This window comes from Alligator sinensis, unplaced genomic scaffold, assembly GCF_000455745.1.
Source record: "Alligator sinensis unplaced genomic scaffold, ASM45574v1 scaffold122_2, whole genome shotgun sequence".
NCBI lineage: Eukaryota > Metazoa > Chordata > Crocodylia > Alligatoridae > Alligator > Alligator sinensis.
The window spans coordinates 565,035-591,066 of NW_005841984.1; the positions used below are offsets into that span (position 1 = coordinate 565,035).

Consider the following 26,032-nt stretch of genomic DNA (forward strand, 5'->3'; position numbering starts at 1 on the left):
TAAAAATAGTGCGCACACACTGATTTTTTTTGCTCTTGTTCTAAGACTGGAGTTTTGTTCTACTTAGCTGTGGAGCTAATTTTTTCAGGACATTTTACAAATGAATTATTTAGGCTCAAACAGCCCAGATCCTTGGGTGCCACTGAGGTGTATTCAGCACTGGGCCAGAGGACATGGGAGTCACAGATAGTCACCTCTACAAATGTTTTCAAATCCAGATATTGATGCTGATTTCCCCTGCTGCCCCCCAAAATTATCCTCAAACAAATGGCTCCTTTATAAGCATAATAAAATCACTTATGTATAGAAGTTATCAGTACTCATGATTCCAGTAGCATAACTACAGGGGGTTGGAGAATGGGTCATCAGTTTTGAATACCAATTTAGATGGAGCACAAGAAGGGGGGGGTCACAGCTGCTAATGGCTTGGCTATTGCTGCTCTGGCCACTGTAATTGTCACAGCCACTGCCATTGCCCAGGGTGTAAAAAGGCGTCTTATATCTCTGCATGATTCATACATATTCATTACATATGGGGATGGTAAAATATGCTGCTTTTGACCCAGTAGGTACAGCACCTGAGGTGGCTCCATGTTTCCTCTGCATTCTGTCAAACCTTAGAGCTGGCAAGGACTTGTTTAGCTGCCAGAATTAGCTTTTCTAATTTCAGATTGTATTGGCACCCTATAGATTATTATACTTTATGGCAATCATTGGAGCTCAGTGTATTTCAGTCATGCCTCTCCTAGTTGAGCTACACCAAGAAAAGAGTACAAGGGTGTAAAACAAAGGTGGTTACACTAGACTTGTCACTGCAAATTGACCTGTGGCGGTGCAATGGCAGCTGAGCACTTAGGTCAAATTTAAGGCTGCTTTGCATTGCACATACAAAACATCCTCAGTAGAACAAAGGTTTTCAGATAGTACAGTTTCATACAAATGATTGAATATATTACAGGGATTCCACCTTCTTCAGAAGCATCCAAGACTCTAAGTGGATTAAAAGAATCTAAGTGGATCACTCTTCCAACTACTCAATAACTATATAATTTTTATTTTATTATTTAGAAAACTGAGTGTCCAAATCATTTAATAGGCTGGAAGACATCTCTATAAAAAGACTGGTAGGTCTAAAATAATATGAACCATTATAGACAGGTACATTATTTTTTATTATAGCTACAAAGGGAATGCAAAGACTTATTTTAAACAAGGCTCTTCATCTGTGGAAACTCTATCAAGATCTTCTGAGATAAGAAAAAGGCAGTGTATTATGCTGAAAGGTTAAGAGGAGTTAAGAGTTAATCCATTTCATACCTAAATGGGTTGAAGCAAAAGTTCAAGAGCAATGCCTGATACTCAAGATATAATTGGCAAAAAATCCTATGAACCCCAAATCTACTGTACTACTATGACAAAGGAGATGAAAAACATATACATATAATACTGATTGGCTACACAGGTTCAATCTGTCAATCTCTAAACAGCAATCTGCTGTGTATCTACATCCATTTTCTCCTGATTATGCTTAGCTTCACCCGCAATCAGCATGAGAGAGATTTGAAAAAATGTGACTTGTTGCTTCACTCTATTATTTGAGGGACGAATGATTTTCTTATATCATCAGAGCTCCATGGGAAACATGTAAAACACTTGTGAATAAGATGTATCAAGTTTATCATCCATGTGTATCAAACTGTAGAACCCTCCATGGTTTTGGGTCAATATATACCAGAATACAGATAATAGAAATAAAACCTTATTTAGAATAATTGAATTGTTCTGAAGTTTTTAGTGTGATGATACATATTGTATTGATAGAATTACCAGAACTAAGAAAAGCTCATTTTACTTGATTCTTCATTAACAAAACATTATTTTGAAAGTGGGTCCCTGTCTCTCAGTTTACGGCAACTAAAAATGCCCAGTGATGGTGGGAGGTGATTTTGAGAAAAAATGCTCATCTGTCTTTTTGCAAGGACAGTAAAGAAACTGGCTGGAGGAAAGAAGTGCAGAGCTGCCTGTAAAATGCTGTTGCAGAAATTGGTCATTAAGCCTTTGAAAGACAGTTATTAATCATTGTTAAGTAGCTTTGTATTCACAATAGCTCACCTCATAGATAATTTAGTCTGTGGAAGCCCTATATAATGTGTTAGATCACTGGAGGAAACTGATTTGGGAAGTGAGGTGGCTGCCCTGTATCAACAGAGGCATATCTGAACTTGCAAGCTCTCCAGTTACAAGGACTTGATAAGAGCTTTGCCACATGGACTTGGTGTGTAGGCAGTAGACAGTGTTGACATGCAGACCAGAGTGGTGAGAGAAAAAGATTGCTTTCATGGGATATAAGCTATTGACTTCTTTTGGTCTCTGTATCCAAGTAGAAAAGGTTTTTTATCTACCATAGTCTGAGAGAAGTATATATCCAGGTACATTAAGCAAGCCAGTTCTTTTATTCTAACTCAATTTCCTGTCTATTTTTAACAAATCTTTGTTTTGTTAATATTACTGTTCTATGGACTATCTTGATGGGTACAAGGTTTCTTGAAGGTATTTCTCCCCTTCAGTAATTGTTAAAATAAACAGATTATGAGGTTCTAGCCCAGTAATGTTATTGTTGTTAGGCTGGGTCAGGTGTACATAAAGAAATAAAAAATGGCAAGAATTGGGACAGGTATTGTTCCTGGTTATCAAATAGCTATTCAGCAGCAGATTCTGTATAGATGTGAAATAAGCTAGTAGTATCAAAGGGTGGCTTTTATGCCATTACCTGCAACAGAGGGATAAAGAAAGGTTCATGTTAACCAGGCATTGGGAATTCTGACACAATATTTTGACCCATTGCAATTCATATGCAGACTCTGCGAAAGTCTATGGTAGAAACATAGGTTCAGAGATCTGAAGGTCAGAAAAATATAATTATGATTATCTAGCCTGACCTTCTACCCAAAACAAGCCATCGGATTTCATCAACCTTTTCTACACATCGCTGTTGGCTTCGGTGTAGATAATATATACTGGCAGGTATATATACTGGTAGGTGACCTAACCTTTTCTATCCTTGCTTTTCTAGCTTTGAGTCAGCTATAGTGTGAGCACAGGACTACTAATTGCTTCATAAGAAAGATATTTTAATATTAATTGCTATTTGTAATTATTAAAACTGGTGCAAGATTTCTTGAGTTGAAACAGAAAAGTAGTTGCTGATGAAAAAATATATTAGCCTTAGGTTTTATTCATAAGTTCCTGTGAACTAAAAGTTACCCCAAAATAATAGATAAAGTTTAGGAACTTGACACACACAGTCTTTGTTGCAAATCACTGGCATATAACCTTTTAACTATGATAACTAGAATTGATTAAAAAAAATCAAGGCTACCTGCAACATAACTATGTCTTGCACCAGACCTACTTAGAATGACCTTCTCTACTAAAATATTATGTAAAGATGCAATATTAGCGTATTTTTAAAATACAGTAGTCTACAGTGAAAAGTTGAAATGCTGAAGACTCATTTCATAAATAACCTAATTTTGTAGATTATCTAATAGGGATATCAAAAGAGAAACTAAACACACTGCACACAAAAAAAATCAAGGGTCATGGAAATCTGATTCTTTGTGAAATTTTGTATTGATTGGCCACCTACTTTGGCAGGAATTTATGCCTAATTGTGTACCTACTTTGAAATGCAATCTTAACTCTGGAACAGTTATCAGGAACTTCTAGTAATATACAGTGGTGAGGGAAAAAGCTTTTACAAAATTTTTCCTACAAATAAGATCTGACTAGATTTCATGAAAGTAGTGTTATGATAAAAATGCAATCACTCTGTTAGAAGGCTACTATACTATAAGTATAAGCAGAATTTCTCAGAGGGTCAGCAGCAAAGAGAACACCAAAGACTCAGAAATTTTAAATGACATACTCATATTATTGCTAGTCTTGAAACAATTGGCCACATCTTTGCTGAAGCATATGAATTCAAAACCTTTAGACAGCAGTAAAATTTAACAACTAGATTATACATTGAAAGCTCAAATCGCTTAATGTCTCTTGTTTTTCCGACACCCAGGCAAGGGACAGAAATTACACATAAACCAGTATAAGTGATCAGAAACCAGTGCATATCTGTAACACAACAGAAGTTCAGTGCACATAAACCACTTTCAAAATGCTCAAAACCAGTTTAAGATAAACCTGGATGGATGTAGTATCAGACTTAACTGATTTAGGTGAAATCGATTTACTGAGCTTCTTTTCCCAGATCCCCTCCAGATTCAAGTTAACTCACAGTCCCCCAGCATTCAAGGATGATTTGCAACTCCCAGCAAACCCCCTCTCACAGGGTGGGCAGGATAGCCTAAGCCCGAACTGTTTGCTCCAGCCCAACAGGTAAGCATGCTCACCTCCCCTCCTCCTCCCTCCCGCGCCATGTTGGCTTCCGGCCTGGGCCACTGCATGTGGTTGCATTTCCAGAATCAAAAGTGAATCTGTTAACTTACTTAAACCTCAAAGATTGAATTGATTCAGTCTTGGGCTTTTTGACTGTCTATACTTAGCCACAGTGATCACATTCTCAAGGAAAAGTACCAAAAATATAATAGTGTCTAGTCTTCTATGGCATGTTAACAGAGATAATAGAATAAATATTTATATTCCTATGATTTTGCTTCTACAATTCATATTATAAAAAGTTAAATAAAACAACAGAATGCATCTTTACAGATTTCAAATAACATTCAGGTTTCTTGCATAGGTTAATCAGAAAAGGGACAACTTTTTTCAGACCTATAGAAAACCTGCCACCAGTGTTGTGGTTGCAGGGTGAATCAATTTGTGTATTCAAGCAGGTTGGAGAAAAGAGAAGGGGTTTGGTGAAAGATAAGAAAACAGAGAAAGTTAGATGCTAAGGCTAGGGCCAGACAGTACACACAAACCGGTATAAGTAATCAGAAACTGGTTTAAAATCTGTAACACAACAGAAGTTCATAGCAAATAAACCACTTTCAAAATGGCCAAAACTGGTTTGAGACAAACGTGGATGGATGTAGTATCAGACTTAATTGATTTAGGTTACATCAGTTTATTGAATATCTGTTGGTAGGTTAGCTTTGACCTATGCTATCTGTTCCAGCCAAGCAGGGCTGGCTGTACTCCTGGCCTGCTGTAGAGCCAAGGCAGCAAAGCCTCTGTTTCACAGTCCTGCATCCTGTCTGTACATGTCTGGCTGGCGGGATGGGAGAGAAGGGGAGGAAAGGCAAGGGAACAGACTCTTCCCACCCCAGCCCCTGTCGCTGAGCCCTGGTCTGCAAGAGTTGCCCTCCCACACTGCATGGCTGGGCCACTGCAAGTTACTGACACGTGGCGGGAAGGCGGGGAAAGAGACCCCCACCCTGGTGCCGGCATGCCAAGCTGGGCATCAATCTGCATGGGGGAATTCCCCCTCCTCCCCACACCGCCAGTCTGGCTGCTGAGCTCTGCTCCCTGCCAGTCTCTGACCTGCAGGAGGAGAGGGGAAGGAGCTTCTGTCTTGGTGCTGAGCCAGGGCCTGTCCACTTCCCCTGCTGGCCCAGATCAGGCCCACTCCCTGCCCCCAGCCTTTCCCCAGATCCCCACTGACTTTCCCCTTGTCCCCTGACTACCTGTGGCTGCCTGTACTATCTGTAGCAGTGAGCGGGCAGTGAATGACCCTGCTCAGCTGGGCCTGGCAATGGCAAGGTGGGATACATGCTTGAACAGCCTCTGCCTTCTGGCCTGGTCAGTGCAGGCTTCTGCCTGCTTTTCCCCAACTGAAAAGTGAACTCAACTGAACTGAAAACTGAACATGAGTTCACTTTATTATTGGTTCTCTCTACGCAGCTTAGAGAACCCCGCAAACACTGAACTGATTCCACCTTGGGCTGTACTTGACTGTACTTAGCATAAGAGTTGCTTTTACCTCTTCAGCTTTGCAACTCTGCTATCTGTAAATAATCAAAAATTCACTATAATACTCATTAGGAATAATGCAAAACAACATATTTTTTTCCAATCTCTGAATACCGTTAACTCCTTGAGATCAGCAATGAGGCAGCAATCATTTCAGATACGGCCACCTTTTTTTTGTTTGCTTGTGAAGAGAGACTCTCACCTGCTGTTTCTCTACAAAATAAAACTACTTCTTTCTTTAAAAAAAAAATCTCTCTTACACCACCAAGTTTCAAGAGACCATTTTAAGAAAATTTCACCAAATCCAGACATTGTCAATTATTCAAATGATAAACAGACAAGGCAGTCTCTACTTCTTTCCCCTGTGTGTATAAACTGAGATTGGGGGTAATAATTGCATTGCTAAATTACTTAGTAACTGTAGGTAAGAAGGCTAATAAAGTCATAATTTATATGTGAAAAGTTTGCAGGGGGTTAGTGGTGCACTTCTTATGCTGGGGAGGTTTCATGCTGAGAATTGTATTCCAAATTGGCAGTTGATTCAAAACACTCCAATATACAACAGTTCAAAAATGTAAATATAGCAATGACTGGTCAAATAGGCTTCTACACAGTGATTTGTTGCTATCTTTCACATTAGTCTCCCAGTAACTTCTATAAATCACTCTTAGGCTGAAAACAACCCAGGTGCATAGCTTCCTAATGAATTAATTTACTGAATCAATCTTACTAGATTCATGGGTGGTAGGGAAAGATAAATTTTAATAGTTTCAATTAAAGTATTTTCTGTGGGCCAAGTCTACTTAGAATGTAAAAAGCTCAAGTTAATGGGCTTTTCCCCAATTTTCTGAGGCCTGAAGAATACAAATCTCTCTCAACCAGCTGTCAAGGAGCCAGTCAGGGGCATCCATTAACAATAATAATACAGCTTCTGGGTGCCTCGTGAATGACTGGATGGGAGGTTTGGCTAATGCCATTTTGCACTCTTTGTTACAGCATCGTTTTGCATGTTGGCACCTATCAACCTTCAATGGACAGCTACACTGTGATGTACAGGTCTACTGAAGTTTGGGTTCTCTTTTGCTTCATTCCCAGTATAACATAGAAGTATATGGATCACAACCATTGAAATGAGGAAAGCAAGACTGGATCCTAAAACATTAAAGTTTCCAATGCAGTAATATATAAAACATGAACAGATGGAACAATATTTATAAAACTTTACCTGTAACCACTGTGACTGATCATTATGACCTGAAGTCCAGGCATTCACTTTGCCTTGCTTGTCTAATCGAGCTTTTCTAGGTTCCCAAGTGAACATGTCCATATTGAGTGTTCTGAAGATACTAGAAGCCGAAATCTGAAAGTCCTGTATATGTCCTGATTTCATCCCAAGAGGTTCAGAGCAACCTGAAAAAGTGAAAATGAATCTATGAGACTATTTACTTAACTTCCTAAGAGGCTTAGGTTTTCTTTTACAAGAAAGAAAGCAATTCCCAGTGAAAGGGTGTTAATAATGAACATCTTTGTGGGAAATTGCAAACAAACAGAGACAGACTAGCTAAATCAAGCTATTTTATTTTATCAGATTTTGGAGAAACGTAAAAGAAAGCAGTGATTTCAAAACATTTTATTCAGCTATATTTTTACTAACATAAAGGACCCCTCCTGGTATAGCAACCAATTGATTTACACCTTGCCACATTAATGAACTAAGAAAATGCTGTTCTATAAAGCAAATGCTGTTCTGCATATAAAATGAACTGTTCCAAACAGGAAATTTTACCACACCTTCAACGCTCCTATAAAATATGAACTTTCATTTCTACCCAGGAGAACTTTTACAATCTTTTCTCCTATGCCTGAAGAAGGGTGTTTGTGCCTGAAAGCTTGCAATTAAAGATTTTTTTTGCAAAAATCTAGCTGGTCTAATAAAAGATATCACCTGTACCACGAGTTCTATAAGTACGTATTTCTTATTAATTGTATTAGTGCTGAAATAAATTCCTGGAATATTAAGAATATCTACTCTTTTGCATTATTTGATATCTTACCAAAAAAACAGTAGTAAAGTGAAGACCACAGGTATTACTGTATTTTCTCACATATACCATATCGTTGGCCCCCAAAACAGCCCCCTGCACCTCCAATTGGGATGCATGTATTAAGTGGGGAAGCTGATTTTCTGCCCAGGAGAGAAGCATACTGCTTTGATTTCTATTCCACAGTGTAGCAGGTGTAGCAATACTATTAGGCAGCTGAGGGGGTCAAGTGACTTAATGGCTCCTTGTTCTTCACTTCACAGGTGTTATTGATCAGCTCCCCTTCTTAATGGTCTTGATGTTCCATTAATCAAGCAACCAATTTTGCAATCCACTAGCTGCTTCCAGTCTCTCCAGTCCTTCCTCTCCTCTGCTACTTGTGAGATTCCTTAGCTCTTTTCAGTATTATAGAACCATCTCTGGAGACCAGCTTTCACCAATAACAAGGGTTAAAGCTTTAGTTAAGCAGAAAACGGAGGGTGATTCAACTGAAAATTAAGTTGTGCCCTTGCTCTGTGCAACCATAACTCTGTAAAAATATTTTTTCTTTCATTCTAACTTTCAAAAACAAGGTGGTTATGATATTAGGAGGCATGCTATATATAAGAAAATATGGTATACAATAAAATGTGGTGGGAGGGTGATTTTCTCTAAAGTTTTAAGCAGATATAATCTACTAAAATCATGTAAGCAAACACCACATAATTGATATACTCTGTCTACAGATGAAAATAGGTACTGATGAAACTTGCTCATTTCCAGTCTTCTCTGTTAGATTTCTTTGAAAAAAATCATAGATAGAATGGACGAGCTTTAATAAGTTAAATATCTCTGCCAGGCTACCTGCAATGGATTAAGAGGTATATTACACTACAAACAGACAAGATGCATTAGGAATTTGAAGGAAATAGGTTGGTCATGGTAGCAGGAGAAATAGTGTGAAATGGCAGCACTGTAACAACAGGACCACAATCATGGAGAAGCAGCTAGGCCAAAGGGCTCTTAAGGCAAAAGGAATAGGTAGAAGATAGGATATGAGACTAAAGGACTGACTTTCAGGTAAATTCTGCTCTCATTGGCTGCATCCAGATAAGTGCCGCCATGTGGTGTATGGAACTGCAGACACATCTGTGGCACCACATACTGCACATTCAGTTATTCTCCATGCTCCAAGGGAGTAGTGCGGGTAGGCAGATGGTCAAAAAAACCCATGCAGAAAAAAAGCAGAGTGGTGCACATATGGGCAGCATGCACGTCTCAAAACTGGAGCCTGACCAGGTGCAGCTACACTCTGGTTGCTGGCTAAGCTCCGAGTGGCAGGATCGCCAGTGCTGCAGCACCAGGACCACAGGAAAGGCTGCTGAGGCCAGCCCAGTACTGCCCCCAGCCTCCCCTACCCTCTACCTGGGGTAACCTGCTGAGCGCCAGAGGGCATGTGATACAGGTGTTCCCCAGGGACAACCAGCGGTGGTACATGGTGTGCTGCTGCTAGCTGTCCTCTTGAAACCAAAAGCCTATGCTCATGTGAACGTGGCCATTGGGTGCATTTATACATGTGCTTTACTGCAAAATTGACTAATTAGCTCCACAGTAAAGCATCACTGTCTACATGTGTGCCAGTAGTAGAATGCAGTAAATTATTTAACTTTGCCATAAGATAATACTGTTGCGGAAAGTACTATTTTATGGCACAGTTACTTACTTTGCCAAAATGTACATGTAGATGGTGACAGGTACTGACTGGAGAAAAAGGGTGCTAACACGCAGAGGCTGCCTGCCACACAGCTCTGCAGTTCTACACCCTATCAGTAATTTCCCCTCATTTTACAAACTGGGTAAAAGATGTAGAGATAAATGGCTAGATTCAGCAAGGTGAGTGGACTGGGCCAAACTGTTGGCCCAGTATCCCACCTTAAGTATCCCACCTGTCTGCAAAATGCCACCTGTCTGCAAAATGGCCTGTTATTTAATCTTTGTGGCACAAGGATTTCATGGAAATTATAATTCAAAAATTTTAGTTGAGTCTAGGCAGGTGTGAACATAGGTCTTTGCCAAGTGGGGGGTGTATGCTACAGTTTATAAACTGGAAAAACATGTACTGAACTGATGGCATACTCCCCAGAGCCTTGTCTTGTAGTTTAGTAACTTTGTTCTTCAGTTTAGCCTTGTACCACCTATGATGAGTCAATTTCCATTGATTTTAGCAAAGCTCAGTGCCTCATAGGAGACATACAGCATCTCATGTGATTATGCAAAGACTTTGAGTCTGTGCTAGAGCTAGACATTCATATTGAAGATTTCCCATCTGTAGACTTGTGCACAAATACTGTCTGTCTTGCCATAGGCCAGAGTTTGTAAAGGCATGGAAAGCGCTGAGCTGGCCAGTTATCCTAATGCAAAGACTGCTTTGCCTTAATTACTTCATGTTGTATGGTTTTCTGTTTGTTATATGTTAATAAAAAATAAATAGATTTAAAAATGCTTATGAAAACAACATACTAATTGTTGATGGGCAGTCCATTATGAGTCAAGAAATCATGTAGGGTTCCTTCCCAATTCAAGAATGTGATGACCAAACAGAAGTCAAGGGCAATTTCTGCTCCCCTTATTTGAACTGCATTGGGCCTTACTCCATAAATGTGCCTTCCATATCAATAGGCCTACTCTCAGAAATAAGTACCACTCATCATAAATAAGGGTGGCAGAACCTGATGCTAAGTGCAGAGGTTTGCAGTAGAATCCATGGAAATTACTACATGCTTATTTTATAGGTGGCTGTTGTAAGGAAATAGAAAGAGCTTGTTGTGATATAAAGGTGTTTGGAGCCCCACTTAAATAGTACTATTTATATGTTTAAAAAGTTAGCTATGTACCTAATAGATGGTGAAGCATGACCTAAGAAAGGTTCCATTTTTAATCTTCCTTTAATTAGAAAGATTTTTTAAAAAAAGAAAAACAATCCCCTGCTCCATCAAAAGTACAGCAAATCTTTTTTCCCCCAAGTTCTTTCAAAAGTGATTCTTTTTTCCAGCAGCAGCACTTAGTTGAAAGGACCAGACCTCTAAACATACTCCCTAACTTAAGACAGATCACCTGGAATTAGAGTGAATTAGTCTGTCTTTACATATAATTATATTTATCTTTCAGTTGAGACTGAAATTGTCCTGGTGAGCTCTCACTTCTACCTCATTTCTGAGAAATGGTGACCTTGAAACTGATATGAGACCACTGAAATCAATTCACTTTAGTAGCTTTCACAGTTCTTTGAGCAAAACAATTCCTGGTCATTCTGGCAAGGACTTATTCTAAATTGTGGTTCCAGAAATGGAAGACATGAAAAAAAATCTAATACACACTAAACCAGCCAGACAGGAGTTTCTATTTACTTTCAAATCTATCTATATTGGAAAAGGGCTTCAGTGAGATTAATGCATTAACTTTTCATTTCTGAATCTGGTTTTGATGTCACCAGAGGACCAAGAATTATTTAACTTAGGCTGTTTTGATATATCATTTGTTAACTGAATGACTACTGTTTGTACAGTTAGCAGCTAGTCATATAAAAGTCACTCCTAAATGAATTTACTGTAGGACTCCCACTGGTAAAAGGATGATCCTGGGAAAAAGATAAAGAATTTACATGTTTTACTGAATTTGTACAAGGAACATAGTTCTTGCAGAGTATAGCTAGGGGTCAGGCTTTATATTTATGGCTATAACCCCTGCTACTTCAGACCTTAAAAGGGTTTATATCAGCTCCACTAGTTCACTTTTGCTACAAGACACAATTACAGTTTCTGCTGGAAAGTCACAAAACAAATCTAAATCAAATCAAATCAAATCTCAAATGCAATCAGGCCCAATATACTTTACTTCACTTCAAATGGTCTTCAGCTGCACCTACATAAATCCTGCAACTTCTAAGATTTTATATCCTTGAGTAGCAGTGTGGCCCAGTGACTAGGACACTAAATTAGAGATCATTAGAAAATTTGTGCTTAGTTTCTACCTCTACTGCTACCAAGTAAGTCTGAATGAGCTACTTCACTTCTCCATGCCTGTTTCCTCTCCCACATTTTGTCTTGTCTCTGTAGAATATAGTCGACACATCAGAGACTCTCTCAATATGTATTTGTACGATGGAGCCTTGATTTTTGCTGGTAATTGCTGAAGCTAGCATAAATAAACAAACAACAAGTCACAAATAATTTGATGTCAGTATGTTAACACAGTTTGTCAATGTATATGTCCTCTTAGCTCATCACAAATGTATTACAAATAAACAGATACAAACACACTTAGCGTAACCTCACAGATATCAATCAAGTAATTCCAAGGGTATGCTGATTACTATTTTAAACCACTGGCACATATTTTTTTCCTGAGAGAATATCATTATTGCCAGAAAACTCACCTGATAATTCACAGCCAAGAAGTTCCATTCTTAAAGTACAGTGTCTTCTGCAAACCTGGGGATACAGTCGTATGTACTGTGATTTGATTGGAGGTGTGAAAGAGTTGGCATAGGGGGTATTGTTGTCCACATTTCCACGGAACACCTGTGGCAAAAATATACTCATTTCAAATGTGTTAGGATGACTACAGGATCTTCAGTTTACTTTCAAAACTTCATGTCCATCCATTTTGCTCTTTTTGCTATCTCTAGATTTCAATTGTGCTTTGCCTTTCACAACTTCTCACATTCTGCCCACAACAACCTGATTCAGTAGGGTAACTAAATGAATAAACATTACTACTGATTACACATGCTTGAAGACAGGCGTGTGTTTACATACCTTATTAAACTGGGGCCTCTAATTTGTCACTCTTTCTTCTTGCATGCTCCAACTACAAATGCACTAAATTACATCTTTCTTTCAATTGGTATATTAAAACATCCCTATTCACTTTAGTCTGCTTTAATTAACACTGACTGACATTTATTTTTTCCTCCTGCCTTTAGGGACCTGATCCAACTCCCAGTGAAATCAACTGGAGTCTTTCCATTGATTTCAGTGTGAGTTGAATTAAGCCCTTAAGCATGCTTCTATTCTCACTTGACTTTAACTAGATAGGCTTGCACTTTGCTTTCTCCCATCATTATATACTTTTCCACACAGCATTGCCTCTTCCTGCCTGCATGACAGAAACAGTCCAGCTCTGCAAAATGACTTAGCTCTATCCTACCATGCACAGTGAGGGTTTCCCCCCCCCCCCCCCACTGCTGCTCTGAATACATTGTAAAAATAGCTTTTATATAGGCTGCTACTGTTCTTACAATGCAGAGATAAGTGGGTTCTCTGCTTTTAAGGGTTAACATTAATCTGCTAATGTAATAAAACTAAATTGAAAACAGAGTAATGAGTAATTACTGGTAAACTAATTAAAATGAAAATTAGTTAAGTGTAATAAATGGGATTATTCCAGCCTTGGGACACTGTATTTATAGATGCATCAATTAAAATATAAGAAATTCTGGGCAGGCATAATCTACACATTTATTGCTTTTTTCAGAAAAAATGAATAAGGCAATACATATAAAACTGATTTCTCTCCCATGTAGTTTTGCTCACTTACTAGAGGTATCTCAGGCTTTTGGAAGTCAGCTATATTTGGGATTTTCATTCACAGACAGACAACTTAATCTTACCATATCTTCATTGGTGCCTTTTACTTTGTAAGTCATCCATGATTTCCCATCGTTACTATATGCAATTTTGTAAGATTTTATATATTCTGGGCTTCCAATCCTCTTAGCACCTTGGGTTATAACTCCAGTGACTCTCATCTTCCTTTGCAGGTTTATCTGAAGTAACAATTCAATATCAACAATAACTATCTGAGGGACACAATTGCTGTAAGAAGCTAAATTCTTTTTCTGACACAGAGAGAAGAAAATACAATGTTCCAGTCTATAGCACTTTTATTGATTACCTATATATTTTTGTTCTGTCTTTTCTTCTCACATATATATGTGAAAAAGATGCATTCTTTTGCCCCCAAACATCACATACTATCCTGTATGTGTGTGTCCACACACATACATTTATCAATTCATATATACGAATTGGGTCTTCATCCATTTAGTTTTGGCCCTGCACCACGTCCAGGTTTGGTTGTGGCCCCGCACTCTCAACTTTTTGGCAATCCACTGGAACACCTCCTTGTTGTGTTGCATGCTGTGCAGCTGCTCCTGGATCTGCTCCTTGTCCTAGGTGGCAACAAAATCTGTCATCTCCTCAACAGTCCCGCTTTGTCCCCAGCTCTAGGTAGCAGATGATAATGGCTTGGGCTCTACTGTGGCATTGGGTGGTGCCCCATGGGGTCTGGGTGTCAATGGTTGGGTGACAGTTTGGCTGTAAGGGTGTAAGTGGGGACACATGGATGTGGGTCTTGGTGCATGGTTCCTACTCAGACTGAGTCCGGGTCTGGGTCTGCTTGGGTGTGCCTCCCCTTTTAGAGTGACCCCAGCTTGGCTGACCACACCCTCTTCTCCCTTACCTTTCTGGGGGCTTTTACCTGCCACTCTAAGATGCCTCCCCAAGCCCTGAACTTTCCAGGGGCTACCTGGGTTTTCTACCTGATGTGCCCAAGATGCCTGGCCATACCTTCCCAAGCCCCAAACCTTCCAGGGGCATTTACCTGCTGACCCTAGCTTGGCTGGCCACGCCCTCATCCCCCCTCTCCGCCCCTAAATTGCTGAATTTTGTAGGGGGCATCTACCTGCCAGCAACAACCATGCCAAGAACACCCACCCATGCCCTGAACTCCCATGACCGGGGTATAGGCTGTCAGTGACTGGTCCATCCAAGCTCTGCCAAACCATGAATTTCATAGTCACCTCCCTGCCAGTCTAATACTATCTGATACTACTATACTAATACTGTCTGACTGCACTCTTCTCCCTCCACGCCAGACATAAAACACCAGCACCAGCTCCTTCACTCTGGGTGTGAGTCTGTGCTGAAGTCTGGGTCATAGGGTATTTGCATCTGGATCTTTCGTTGTGAGGTTTTGGGTCCATATTTGAGTCTTAGGGGTATTCTGGCCTGTGTATTTAGATCCGAATGGGGTGCTTCAGGATGGGGTCTTTGGATCTTGGGGGTGCAGGGGGCTGGCCTAGGGTTTCAGGTGTCCAGAAGTCTGGGTCATGTGCAGGGGACACATCTGCCTTGGCCCCCCCTATATCTCCCTGCAGTCTGGAGTGCAAAGGGGGTCTAGGGAGAGGGGCAAGGCTTTCTTTGTCCTGAGACAACCAGCAGGAGGTTTACTTCTGTGCTTGGCTGTAGCAGTAGAATGTAACTTGAGGGCCAAACATGTCCCTGCGGAGGGGAGGAGTGGGGAACAGGAGAGCAGTGTATGTTGGGATGCTGGAGGACAGCAGGGTAACTTCTGTTGATAGGAGAATTATACACGTGCTCGTTAAATTAGTCTAGCCCCAACTGGTCTAGAGTAAGACTGAATAGGACAATGTTTAATTTTAAACAATGTATACAAATTTTTAGACTGGATTAAATGTTGTGAATGTTTGCACACCTAGCATTTCTACTACGCTAAATTCTATCGATCTAAGTGTAACGCTTGTATGCACTTTAAAAGACTTAGTATATTTAAGTATAGTTCACAGGAGTTTGTTAGATTGGATGCTTCCTAATAAGGGGGATTTCTCTTATGGGTTTTACTATAAACGGAGAAAATCCTAAGTGTGCACAAACAAATAAGCAAAATAAAACAATTTTTAGGTAACCCTGTCACATTTCCAAAAACAACAAAACAAAAGAACCCCCCCCCCCACCAAATAAATTGCCATAAATTAGACAAGTGATAGCTCTCTTAAGGAAAATATAAAAGTTGCTTTTTGTCTCCTGACTCCATTTACTTCTTCCTGGGTATATCTACATGAACACTTTACTGCAGAGCTGACTAATTAGATCCACAGTAAAGTGTCATCATCTACACATGTGCTAGCATTAGGCCACAGTAAATTAATTAACCCTGCTGTAAGATAGTACTGTTGGGGACAGTACTATCTTACAACAGAGTATTTACTGTGCAGAAAGTCTGTGTGGATGGTGACCAGGACCACAGCAGTTTCAGCTGAGGTGAATCAGCACTGGGCTGGCAGTGGGCTCAAGGGGTCAGCCACACAACTCCATACTTCGGGTAGACTTGTGCCCCAGCCAGGTCTGACACTGCCACCCAGAGCTCAGGGCTGACCCCTCAAGCCTGCTGCGAGCCCCAGGCTGGGCACATGTGAAGATGCTGCTGCAGGGAGCAGCTGACTCTGGTACAAGCTGTCCCAGAGTTTATTTAGGCACGCTAATTTGCACATATAGATGCACCCCCATCATCTAAATTAATCCATGTTCAGGGTAATGGAGAACATGAATTAATTTGGAATATTTTTTTGATTATATTATTTAAACAGCTGAATCATTTTCAACTGTATTTACAGTTCACATGCCTTTATATTACATATTTTTTCAATTTCTATATTCTTTGTCAAAATCTGGCCTCTAATGATTAACATGGTACATGCTAACATAACTGAAACCCTTTCACAGTGGAGAAACAATGGCCTCTAAAAGTAACCACAGCTTCAATGTTTTGATTTCATATTCTGCTTCCACACCATGCTAAACCCATACAGAACACATCAGCATTTGGAAGAATTTAATGATACTAGAGCTGTACACGCATTTGTATAAAGAAAATAATTTTACATGGGTGGTTCTACTAAAATGATTACAGGTAAATATTTAGTCATATAATTACCTTGGCTAACTAATATAAATGTATTTCCCTTTACTTACTGAATTTTGGTTGATCTGGACATTTCAGAAAAAGTGCTCTGTTCTCTGTTCTGGTGTATCCCCATAGCCATGTATTTTTTATATAAAAGTTATGCCATTTTATTTAGTTCTAAGTTTCAGCAACAGCAGCAGTAACAGAAATCTTCTGGGGCCATTCTGGACGCTGTTTCTACCATGAACCATTGACTGGGCATTGGTTATGAAGAGTGCCAAGTTTCTTATAATTTAAGAAAAAAAGATATGATATTCTTGATTTAGATCTATAGATTCTCTTAATGTTTGCAAGAAAACTGAAAGGAAGAAAAAAAAATCCCTGGAGCTTTCATATATATAAAAATCTCATGAAGCTAACTTCGTCTGGTGTACTGAGATTAATTCAATAAAGTTACACCTTGCTCTAAAAGTCTTTATTTTATTATGACCTTTATATTTGCCAAGTCAGTACTTAGCAAAATTTGAACTTTATAACTGTGCAATAATAACTAAGCAGTAGATGAAATCTTTCTTACTTAATGCACCTTAGTAGGCAGCAAATATTAACCAGCTCTTTTAGCACAACAAGCTGTTTTAAAGCTTAGTCTTTTATGATAACAGTGAAGAAAAGCAAACATAACAGATGAATATAATATAAAAATAAACATAAATAAAATATATCTTCTTTCAAACATCTTGGGCCAGATTCTGTTACTCTTTTTTATGGTATGCTGGATAGCACTTTATAACTTTTGTTAGTGAGGCATGGTTCATCACTTTGAAGTGTATTAGAATCCACACAATACAATTTTATTCAATTTTTGTTGAAAAGTCTTTTACTGACACACTCATGACAGCACAAAAAACTCGGCTCCACTTTTAGACAAGTAACACATAGTGCTTCTTTCCTTTCCTTAGTGCCAGTTCCTATCTCCTGACAGTGAATAGTAAGATAGTGTGACAGCTTTGTTCTTATCCTTCTCTGGCCTTACTTTATTGGGGGTTGCTCTGGTCTCCTGGCGGTAGAGGGGCTAATCTTCCTTTCATTCACAGCAGCTTCATATTGGTATAATACTTCAATGAAGTTAATCTGGATTCACAGTGAAGTTAAGTGGAAGGAGAATCAGACCCACTGTACCAAAACCAAGCCCCTTTGAGCACGATATGCCTCAGTACTTCCTTATATCCTGGATGTGGCTTTTTAAATATAATCTAGCCTTCAATGATGTCAAAACAGTACAACAAAATGAGGATTAAAGGACTATAGGTGAACGATAACAGTAAGAAAGTATAGACTGTGATAAAAAGAACCAGTGACATTTTCAAGTGTCTCAGGGAATAATGTGCCCAGGACTTAAGGCACTGAGAATCCTTCAGCATTTCTGCACCCCCCACGTGATTTAAGTATGTTTTTTTCAGATATATGACTCTTCTAGCCACAGCCACCCTAATCCTAGTGAGGTCTCATGTGTCTGCAAACAGGGAATCTGGGATCTATTTTTTATAAAGCAACAGAAACATTTGTTTCCTACATTCTCTTGTGACTCTAACTGACGATTGTGCTATTTCCATAGGTGCACTAATACCTTTGCTTATTTGGTTCATAAACAGAGTGGTGTTGCCTTGATAAGGCACTGAAATACCTGCGTTGAAATGTTGTCAAACAAAAGCAGCCTTGTTAATCTGAGCTCAATTTAAAAAAAATGTTTTTCAACTTCACAAGGAAAAGGTATACAAAATTTCACAGATGCTAGAAAGTATACATGGGACAATGTTTTAAAATGTATTTAGGTTCCAATCTTGTAAATGAACCAGAATGACATATACAACTTAATTTGTGAGTGTTAAAAAAATTGAGTGCCTATTTTTTCTCATCTTACGCTAATCTTTTAAATAATATTTTAATAAAACTTCAGCAGCTGAATTTATTAGGCAGTAACAAAAATGTGAAGTAAATAGAAATATTTTTCTCTTAGAAGAAAACATAAGTGACTTATGTAGCTTTGGTTTGCCATTTCAAAATTTTTCTAATGTATACATTCATAAATATATATACATACACACATATGTATATGTGTACGTGCGTGTGTGTATAAATTTATTTATGAATGTATATATTGGACAGAAAAATCTTGAAATGGCAAACTAAAGCTACATAAATATGTGTGTGTGTATTTATGTAGCTTTAGTTTGATGTTTCAAGATTTTTCTGTCCAATATATACATTCATAAATACATATACACACACACATATATACACACAATCACACGTGTGTATACACACAGAGACACACATATGTGTGTGTGTGTATCAATGAATTTATGCTAGACAGCAAAATCTTGAAATGGCAAACAAAAACTACATAAATACACACACGTGTGTGTGTGTGTGTATAGTTATAGGCATAGACAGATACAGACATTCACATATCAGTGTCCTCTCAGTCTTTGATATTACTTCCATGACTCAAATCTTAAACTCCAAGAAAATGCATACTTTCTTTTTTAATAGATCTTAAATTTCCTATTCTTCATTAGGTTTATAATGGGAGGCTATTGACTCATCTAGCAAAACTCTGTTTCGTACTTAAGGTAGAGTAGGCTGTCAGGTGTCATTAAAGATCTGACTTACAATTTTGGCCCTAGGATTTTGAATACACAAGAGATTTGTTAGCCCACTGAGTAATTTGTTATAGCCACCAGTTGACATGTAAATGCAGAAGTTCGATATTCAAGCACAATCTGAAGCATGGAATCCATTTTCTACAGAAATTATTCATAGTCTAAAAATCTTTCCTACAATGTACAACATAAACAGAAGAGAATATAAATAGCTTTTTTCCCTTCCTTGATGCTGAACTCGACATTCTGAATAGTTGCATTTTTCTTTTCCAATTCTCTTTTATCTTGTTTCAATTATTTTGTTTATGCCTCTTTTGGTTGGTCAAATTATGTCTGTTAGACTCTGAGCTGATGATCTGTATACTTATTCTATGTGGTGTGAACAGGAGAAACATTTAATGGGATCGGTTCAAAGTTCATTTCTTCTACAGCCAAGAATTAAATATAAACACATGCAATATGCAGAAAACCTCTACTTAACAATGAAAGTGTTTGCCTGACACTGTCTTGTTTACAAGATATAGCAGCAGAGAGGGATGAGCAAATTTACTGGCCTTAGGAGGAAAAAAAATTGCAATACTCTTGGTCAAAATTCAGAACCATAATCCTCTTATTACCTTGTGCAATTAGTAACAACAATACTACTGTGTTGTTAAATGGTACCAGGCTCTTTGCAGTTTGTTTTTACCACACTTCTAATCTCATTTCACAAGAAATGACCAATTAAAATCCCCACAGGCTTGAGACTCTGAATATAACTTTTTGTGGAGCAAAACAAAAATGTAGTTTATGATGGATTTTGGTGTCTACCTATTGTAGTTATAGGCTACTGTTACAAATAATTCTGTTTATTCCAGCATGGAGTATATTTTCTAATAACCCTAGTTAAACTGCTAAACCTGTTGTCCAACTGCTGAAAGGCTGAGGATCCAACCAGAGTAGGACTTGACATGAGGGGCTATAGCAAGACCAGAATAAGTGAGTGTTCACTGGATCCTTCACTGTATAGAACCAGTTCATGGTCCTGGGTGTGCTCACTTTTTTGTTAAAGGCTCCCAGAACTGTACTATCAGCAGAGCTGCTCCCTGGTTGGTAGCAGTGTTTGGAGCAATAGTGTAGACAGGATACCAGAGGAAGTCTGTAGTTTATTCAACTGATATCTAGACTTGATTAGAACAGGGTTAGGCTTAATCTAGACAACATCATTTAGCAGGAAGAATTCAGAACTTTAACCAGTTAAGTTGGAAAATTGAGCACTGAGGCCAGAATTGTCAAATTTGGGTGCCTAAAGTTGGTACCTACATACACGAACCAAAATTTGGGGCTTCAAGAGTGTGAAGAAATAGAAGGATGAAAATCTATGGGTTGTGTTGTGAAAGGGCACTCTCTGGGAGTTCAGATGCCTCCAGGTAAAGGAGGGAATCAAATCAGGATCACTTATATCCTGGATGAGCTTTCTATCATTAAGCTATTGGGAAAATACAGGTGATAGTGTTGGTGGCAGCAACTGTGGATGCATGTATGTAGTCAACCTGGTTTTTATTTTTTTAATAACTAGATTGGTAATTCAACACAAATTTGTCAAAAAATTGAAGATTTTAGGATGACCAAAACTGCATCTACTGGCTAACTTAATATTCACTGAAAAAAAATATTGCCAGTCATCTGTTCTCACCACTTCTGAAAATCAGACACAAATATTTATGCTCCTAATCTGAACTGTTCTAATTTAATAATCCTGGCCTAAGCCTCCTAGCTGGTGCTAGTGCTAGCGCTGCTGTAGATGTTAAAGGTGGTTGAAGTGATTTGATCTTAACAAAGAAAGAATAGTGTATACAGATATGAGGTAGAATCAGAAACCTACACAAAGGCACAGTGCAACACAGAACCACAAGCTGGGCTATATCTATCCCTGAACTACAAACGTCATTGCTTTGTGCTGAAACATTAGTTATTTTTTAAACTGTCAATAGAAATGAAAACATAGTTTGAAGGATGATTCATTTTTATCCATGAGCCTTGCATCTGTTTCTGAAACATGCTGAGAATCTACTCTACTACTGAGTTCAAGGAGAACTGCAGGCACATAGTAAGTCTCTAGAGTAGGTTTGTCTGTAGCAGCTTTATAGCAGTCACTTCTATAACTGGCTGTTCTTATATTGGTCTATTTGACAGCTCTTCCAGTAAAACATTTACAGATATATTAAGAAGATGTCCCATATTGTTCCAGTACTGACAATGCAAAGAAGATCATTCCTGCAAGCAACACCAAAGTGCCAAAGGAACAGATGAAGCAGGTCAATACATTTAACTACTTGGGAAGTTGGATAACATCAGATGGTAAATGTGATCAAGAAATAAAATGGAAAATAGGGATGGCAAAAGATGCATTTCTGAAAATGAAAAAGATATTGACAAATAGCAAAATTTCTCTGGGGATGAAGTTAAGAGTTTTGGATTGCTATGTTATACCAGCCCTCATGTATGCACCAGAATGCTGGACAATATCGCTAAGTATGGAAAAGAGAATTGAAGCAACTGAGACGTGGTTTGTAAGGCACATCTTGAAGGTATGTTGGACAAGTCACACTTCAAATGAAGATATTTTGTTAAGAGCAGGCTTCAGGAGGAAGCTGTTGATTAACATCAGAAAAAGACATTTGGAGTTTCTCGGACGTTATAAGGAAAGAGAAAATTGAAAGTGTGGTCATGACTGGAAAGGAAGGAGAGAGCGTGAAAGATAGAGGTTGACATGTCAAGAGTCTATCTAAATAAACAAATGTATCAACACTGGAAATTCTGCATGCCCCAAAGAGAAGAGATGTGTGGACCTGGTACCTACAGATGTTTGGATATGGTACCTACAGAGAGACTGACAGTGCTGTATAGGGCTCCATTCAGAAATCGTCATTGGAGATCAGGTAAACTTCAAGACTAAAAAACTCTCAAGAACAAAGCTAAAAATGCCAAGAGAGTGCTCTGCAAATAGGAAACCCTTGATATATTTCATTTGATGCATACAAAAAAATGATTGAGGAGAACTAAATTTGCGTGAACTGTTATAAAGACTATTCTGTACTTTCCATAGGACTCATGATGCATGTATCAATTTTTTATGTTACTCCTGATCTGATCCATAGACTAAGGACATGTTTACAAAGCGAACTTACTGTGCCAGGCAGTGGCCCACTCCAATGCACCATGCTGCTCCATGCAGGCTACCTCCCAGGCTAGGGACAGAAGTTACACATAAACTGGTTTAAGTGATCAGAAACTGGTTTAAACCTGTAACAGAACAGAAGTTCAGTGCACATAAACCAGTTTCAAAATGGTTGAATAATCCTGAATGAATGTAGTTAACAGACTTAACTGATTTGGGTCAAACTGGTTTATGAAACTTCTGCCTCAGACCCCTGGTTCAAGTTAAATCAGAGTCCCCCAGCACCCCAGCATGCTTTCCAGCCTTGGGCTGTGCTGTGCTGTGTGCTCCAGCAGAGAAGGATTGCAGGAGGGGGGAGACAGGGACTGGGGTCTGGGGTCAGGGAAGGGGGTTAAACTTCCCTTCCCCTGAGTACAGAGCTGCCCTGCCCTGCTAAAAACTTACTGTGCTCTGCAACTGTGGACTAAAAATCCCAGAGGCACCTGGAAGCTGGAAGAGGAAGTAATTAGCAACCTTGCAGAGTCCTCCTGTTGTGATTCTGGACTGCAAATCCCAGAGACTTTGGGGGCAGCAGGAAGAGGAAGTGAACACAAAACCTATGCTGGCTATGTACAGACAGCTGTACTCTAGTGCCCCCTGACTTCTGGCCTGAGCCACTGCAGGCATGTGGCTGCATTTCCTGAATCAAAAGTGAATGTCTGTCCAGTTGTTTCTCAGTTTAATCTCTGCAGTTAGACTAACCTGCAAAGACTGAATCAATTCAGCCTCAAGCTTTTTGACTATCTGTATTTAGCCCCACAAGGGAAGCAGAACAGCCATACTTAACATGACACATTGGGCAAGTTAATTAGGACTGCCAGTTGTCCTTCATGAACATCACATGGCTGTGGCTACACCATGGCCAGTTCAGGAGGTAAGTCACATGCAGCAGAACAATACATTTGTGTATGCTGCCACCTGGCAAGTTTGTGGTATAAACACACCTAAAAAAACTTGCACTTGCACTCATCTAGAGCTGTAAGTCCCCTCCCAGCTTCCTCCCCGCAAATCTCTATAACTGACTCCTTTGCAATCTGTTACCTTATGGCTATTTTTACAGTGCCTAGTGTAACAGGGTCCATGGCTGTGACTCCTAGGTCTCTAATACAAATGAATACTAATAATTAGGCCCAACTTTCTTCTGCATTCAATGCTCATGTGTCCCCAAGCAATCTCTTGAAAAACAAATGCATACAAGCAATCTCAAAGACTTCAACTAAACTTTTCACAGACCTAAAGTTAAGTATGTGTTTAGATGCTTGTTGACCTCAGTGGTACAGTGCACATAAGAAAGGCAATCAGACTGTGACCATCTGTGAATATATCAAAATGTATGTTAAAAACTGTAGATATGGAAAACATAACTTTGAGGGGTTGATTAGATCAAATTATAGCATTATAACAAAATAGCATATGCTATGAGCAGTAACAAAATGTGCTCACTTCATTTGGTTTAAAAAAAAATCACTTTACATAATCAGACAGACTAAAAACTGGTCTGGTTTGTTTCTTCTTATTAAGTCATTATTTTGGTCCCAAAGGTAGTTGTTATGAATGCCATTAACTGAACGATATGAATTATTCAACTACTAGCATGTTTAGACTGTCATCTCAATAAGAGGCCTATAATCAGTCTCATTGTTCAGAATTCTGTAATCTTGTAAAATTTTATCTCATTTGCAAACTATAAAATGGTTATTAACTTGCTGCAATTGTGTTTTAGCTAAAGATAAAAATATATTTTATTGTTATTATTAATCCCTCTGTATATTTCACTGAATACTGGCATATTCTTTATGACAGCTCTCTCCACCTTTGAGTGTACTTAACAAACTCTTTAAAATAAGAAACCCCTCTCCCACCCAGTATTTAAAAGTTTAGTTAAGGAATGCCTGAATAAAATTATAGGCAAGGAAAATGCTTTTGATAAATATTATCTCCAAAGAATCAAACTGTTAATAGGTATCTGATGGTATTAAAGGCAGCTCAATGTGATGTTAGCCACATTGCTCCTTTGTGTGTTATTCACTATAAAAACCAGTATGCCTCACTCAGGCTAGTCTAATTGGCCTGGCTCGGCTCAGGCAAGCCATTACTGACTGACTTATTTCTACATATACAACAGATTAAATTCAGGGCCTTCAGAGATTGGAAGGTAAACTATAGCCATAAACCCAAAGCAGAAAGGCTCAACCATTCTAAAGAATTAAAAGTAAATCTTAAACACACCATAAAACTATCTAGGGCAGATGCTTGATTCATTGTATTAACGGCAGAGACCTGAGGTAATGTTCCATTCCCTTTCTTTTAAGATTGTGGCATACAAACATCTTTGCATTCTTTGATAAGAAATGTAAGTTGATCCAAAGCCCATTAGGTTTCCTTTAATTTCAAATGGGATTTGACTTAGGCCCATTTGTAGCTTGTCAGGCCAAGGAGTATTAAGGAATTACAACGAAGTGACTTAAAAGAACCTATTGGGCATTCAATTTGTAATATGAGAAGCTGACCCAGTCTGTTTAAGGCACTGACTACTAAAACAAAACCTTGTATTCAGTTTATCAGAAAGGCAGCTGAAACAGAAATAAGAGGAAGACAGGATGTCCATGCTGTCAGTTATTCATCCGTTATTCATATATAACAGATATAGTGCTCTCAAAGATGTCAGTGAAAGAAGGATTTAAATTTACCTAACTTCATTTTTCTTTTCCAACCCATCTCCTCTGTAACCACTCATACAAATCCTATATTAAGTCCATTCTCTTTTTCACTTACAACTGGTCATATTCCTCATTTGATTGCCTAAAATTTCACTTCAAATCTCTCTGCAAGTTTTCCATGCCTTATGGATACCTATTTTGAACACTCCATTTTAATCATTTAAAATTGAAAATGACTATTTACCATTATTTTTTGCATATGTATGTTTGCCTTGGTAACACCCTTTGTAATTTTCATGACATTAATACATTTTATCCTTTCTTTAAAGTCTTATAAAACTCTGCTTCAGATTATATGTCAGACCTTTTTATTCTTTATTGGATTTTATTTCACCACCTTAATTCTACTAGAAGTGCTATCTTTATGGGCCAGCTTAGACTCCTTCTCTTACTGCTGTCTTCTGCAATGCATTATTTGTGGAATATTCTGCCAAGCAAACTGTTTCTTTCTCTTCCAGTCTTTCCTAAAGTCTTGTTTCTTCCATGAGGTCTACCAATACTACTATTATTATTATTCTTGGTATTACTTTAGCACCTAGAAGTCTTAGCCATGGACCAGGACCATGTTGTGTCAGAGCAGTGCAAACACAGAATAAAAAAAATGGCTTCTGGGCCAAATCTAAATCTAAAGGTAACAGATGTGCACAGTTAGATAGGGGACCAATGAGGATAATATTGGTTAGCATGATAGAAAGTAATCATTATGCATCAACAGTCTGTCACCCAGTTTTT

At 38.6% G+C, this 26,032-nt stretch overlaps 1 protein-coding gene across 1 annotated transcript in view; it reads right to left on the reverse strand.

Moving 5' to 3' along the window:
• Positions 1-26,032, reverse strand: part of EDIL3 (EGF like repeats and discoidin domains 3) — a 366,402-nt gene that overhangs the window by 91,658 nt on the left and 248,712 nt on the right. The window contains exons 7-9 of the mRNA XM_006021245.2: positions 13,624-13,779; positions 12,388-12,532; positions 7,157-7,341 (exon numbers count right to left, since the gene is read on the reverse strand). Coding sequence (XP_006021307.1) covers positions 7,157-7,341; positions 12,388-12,532; positions 13,624-13,779 — 486 coding nt within the window. The remainder of the gene's footprint in view (positions 1-7,156; positions 7,342-12,387; positions 12,533-13,623; positions 13,780-26,032) is intronic.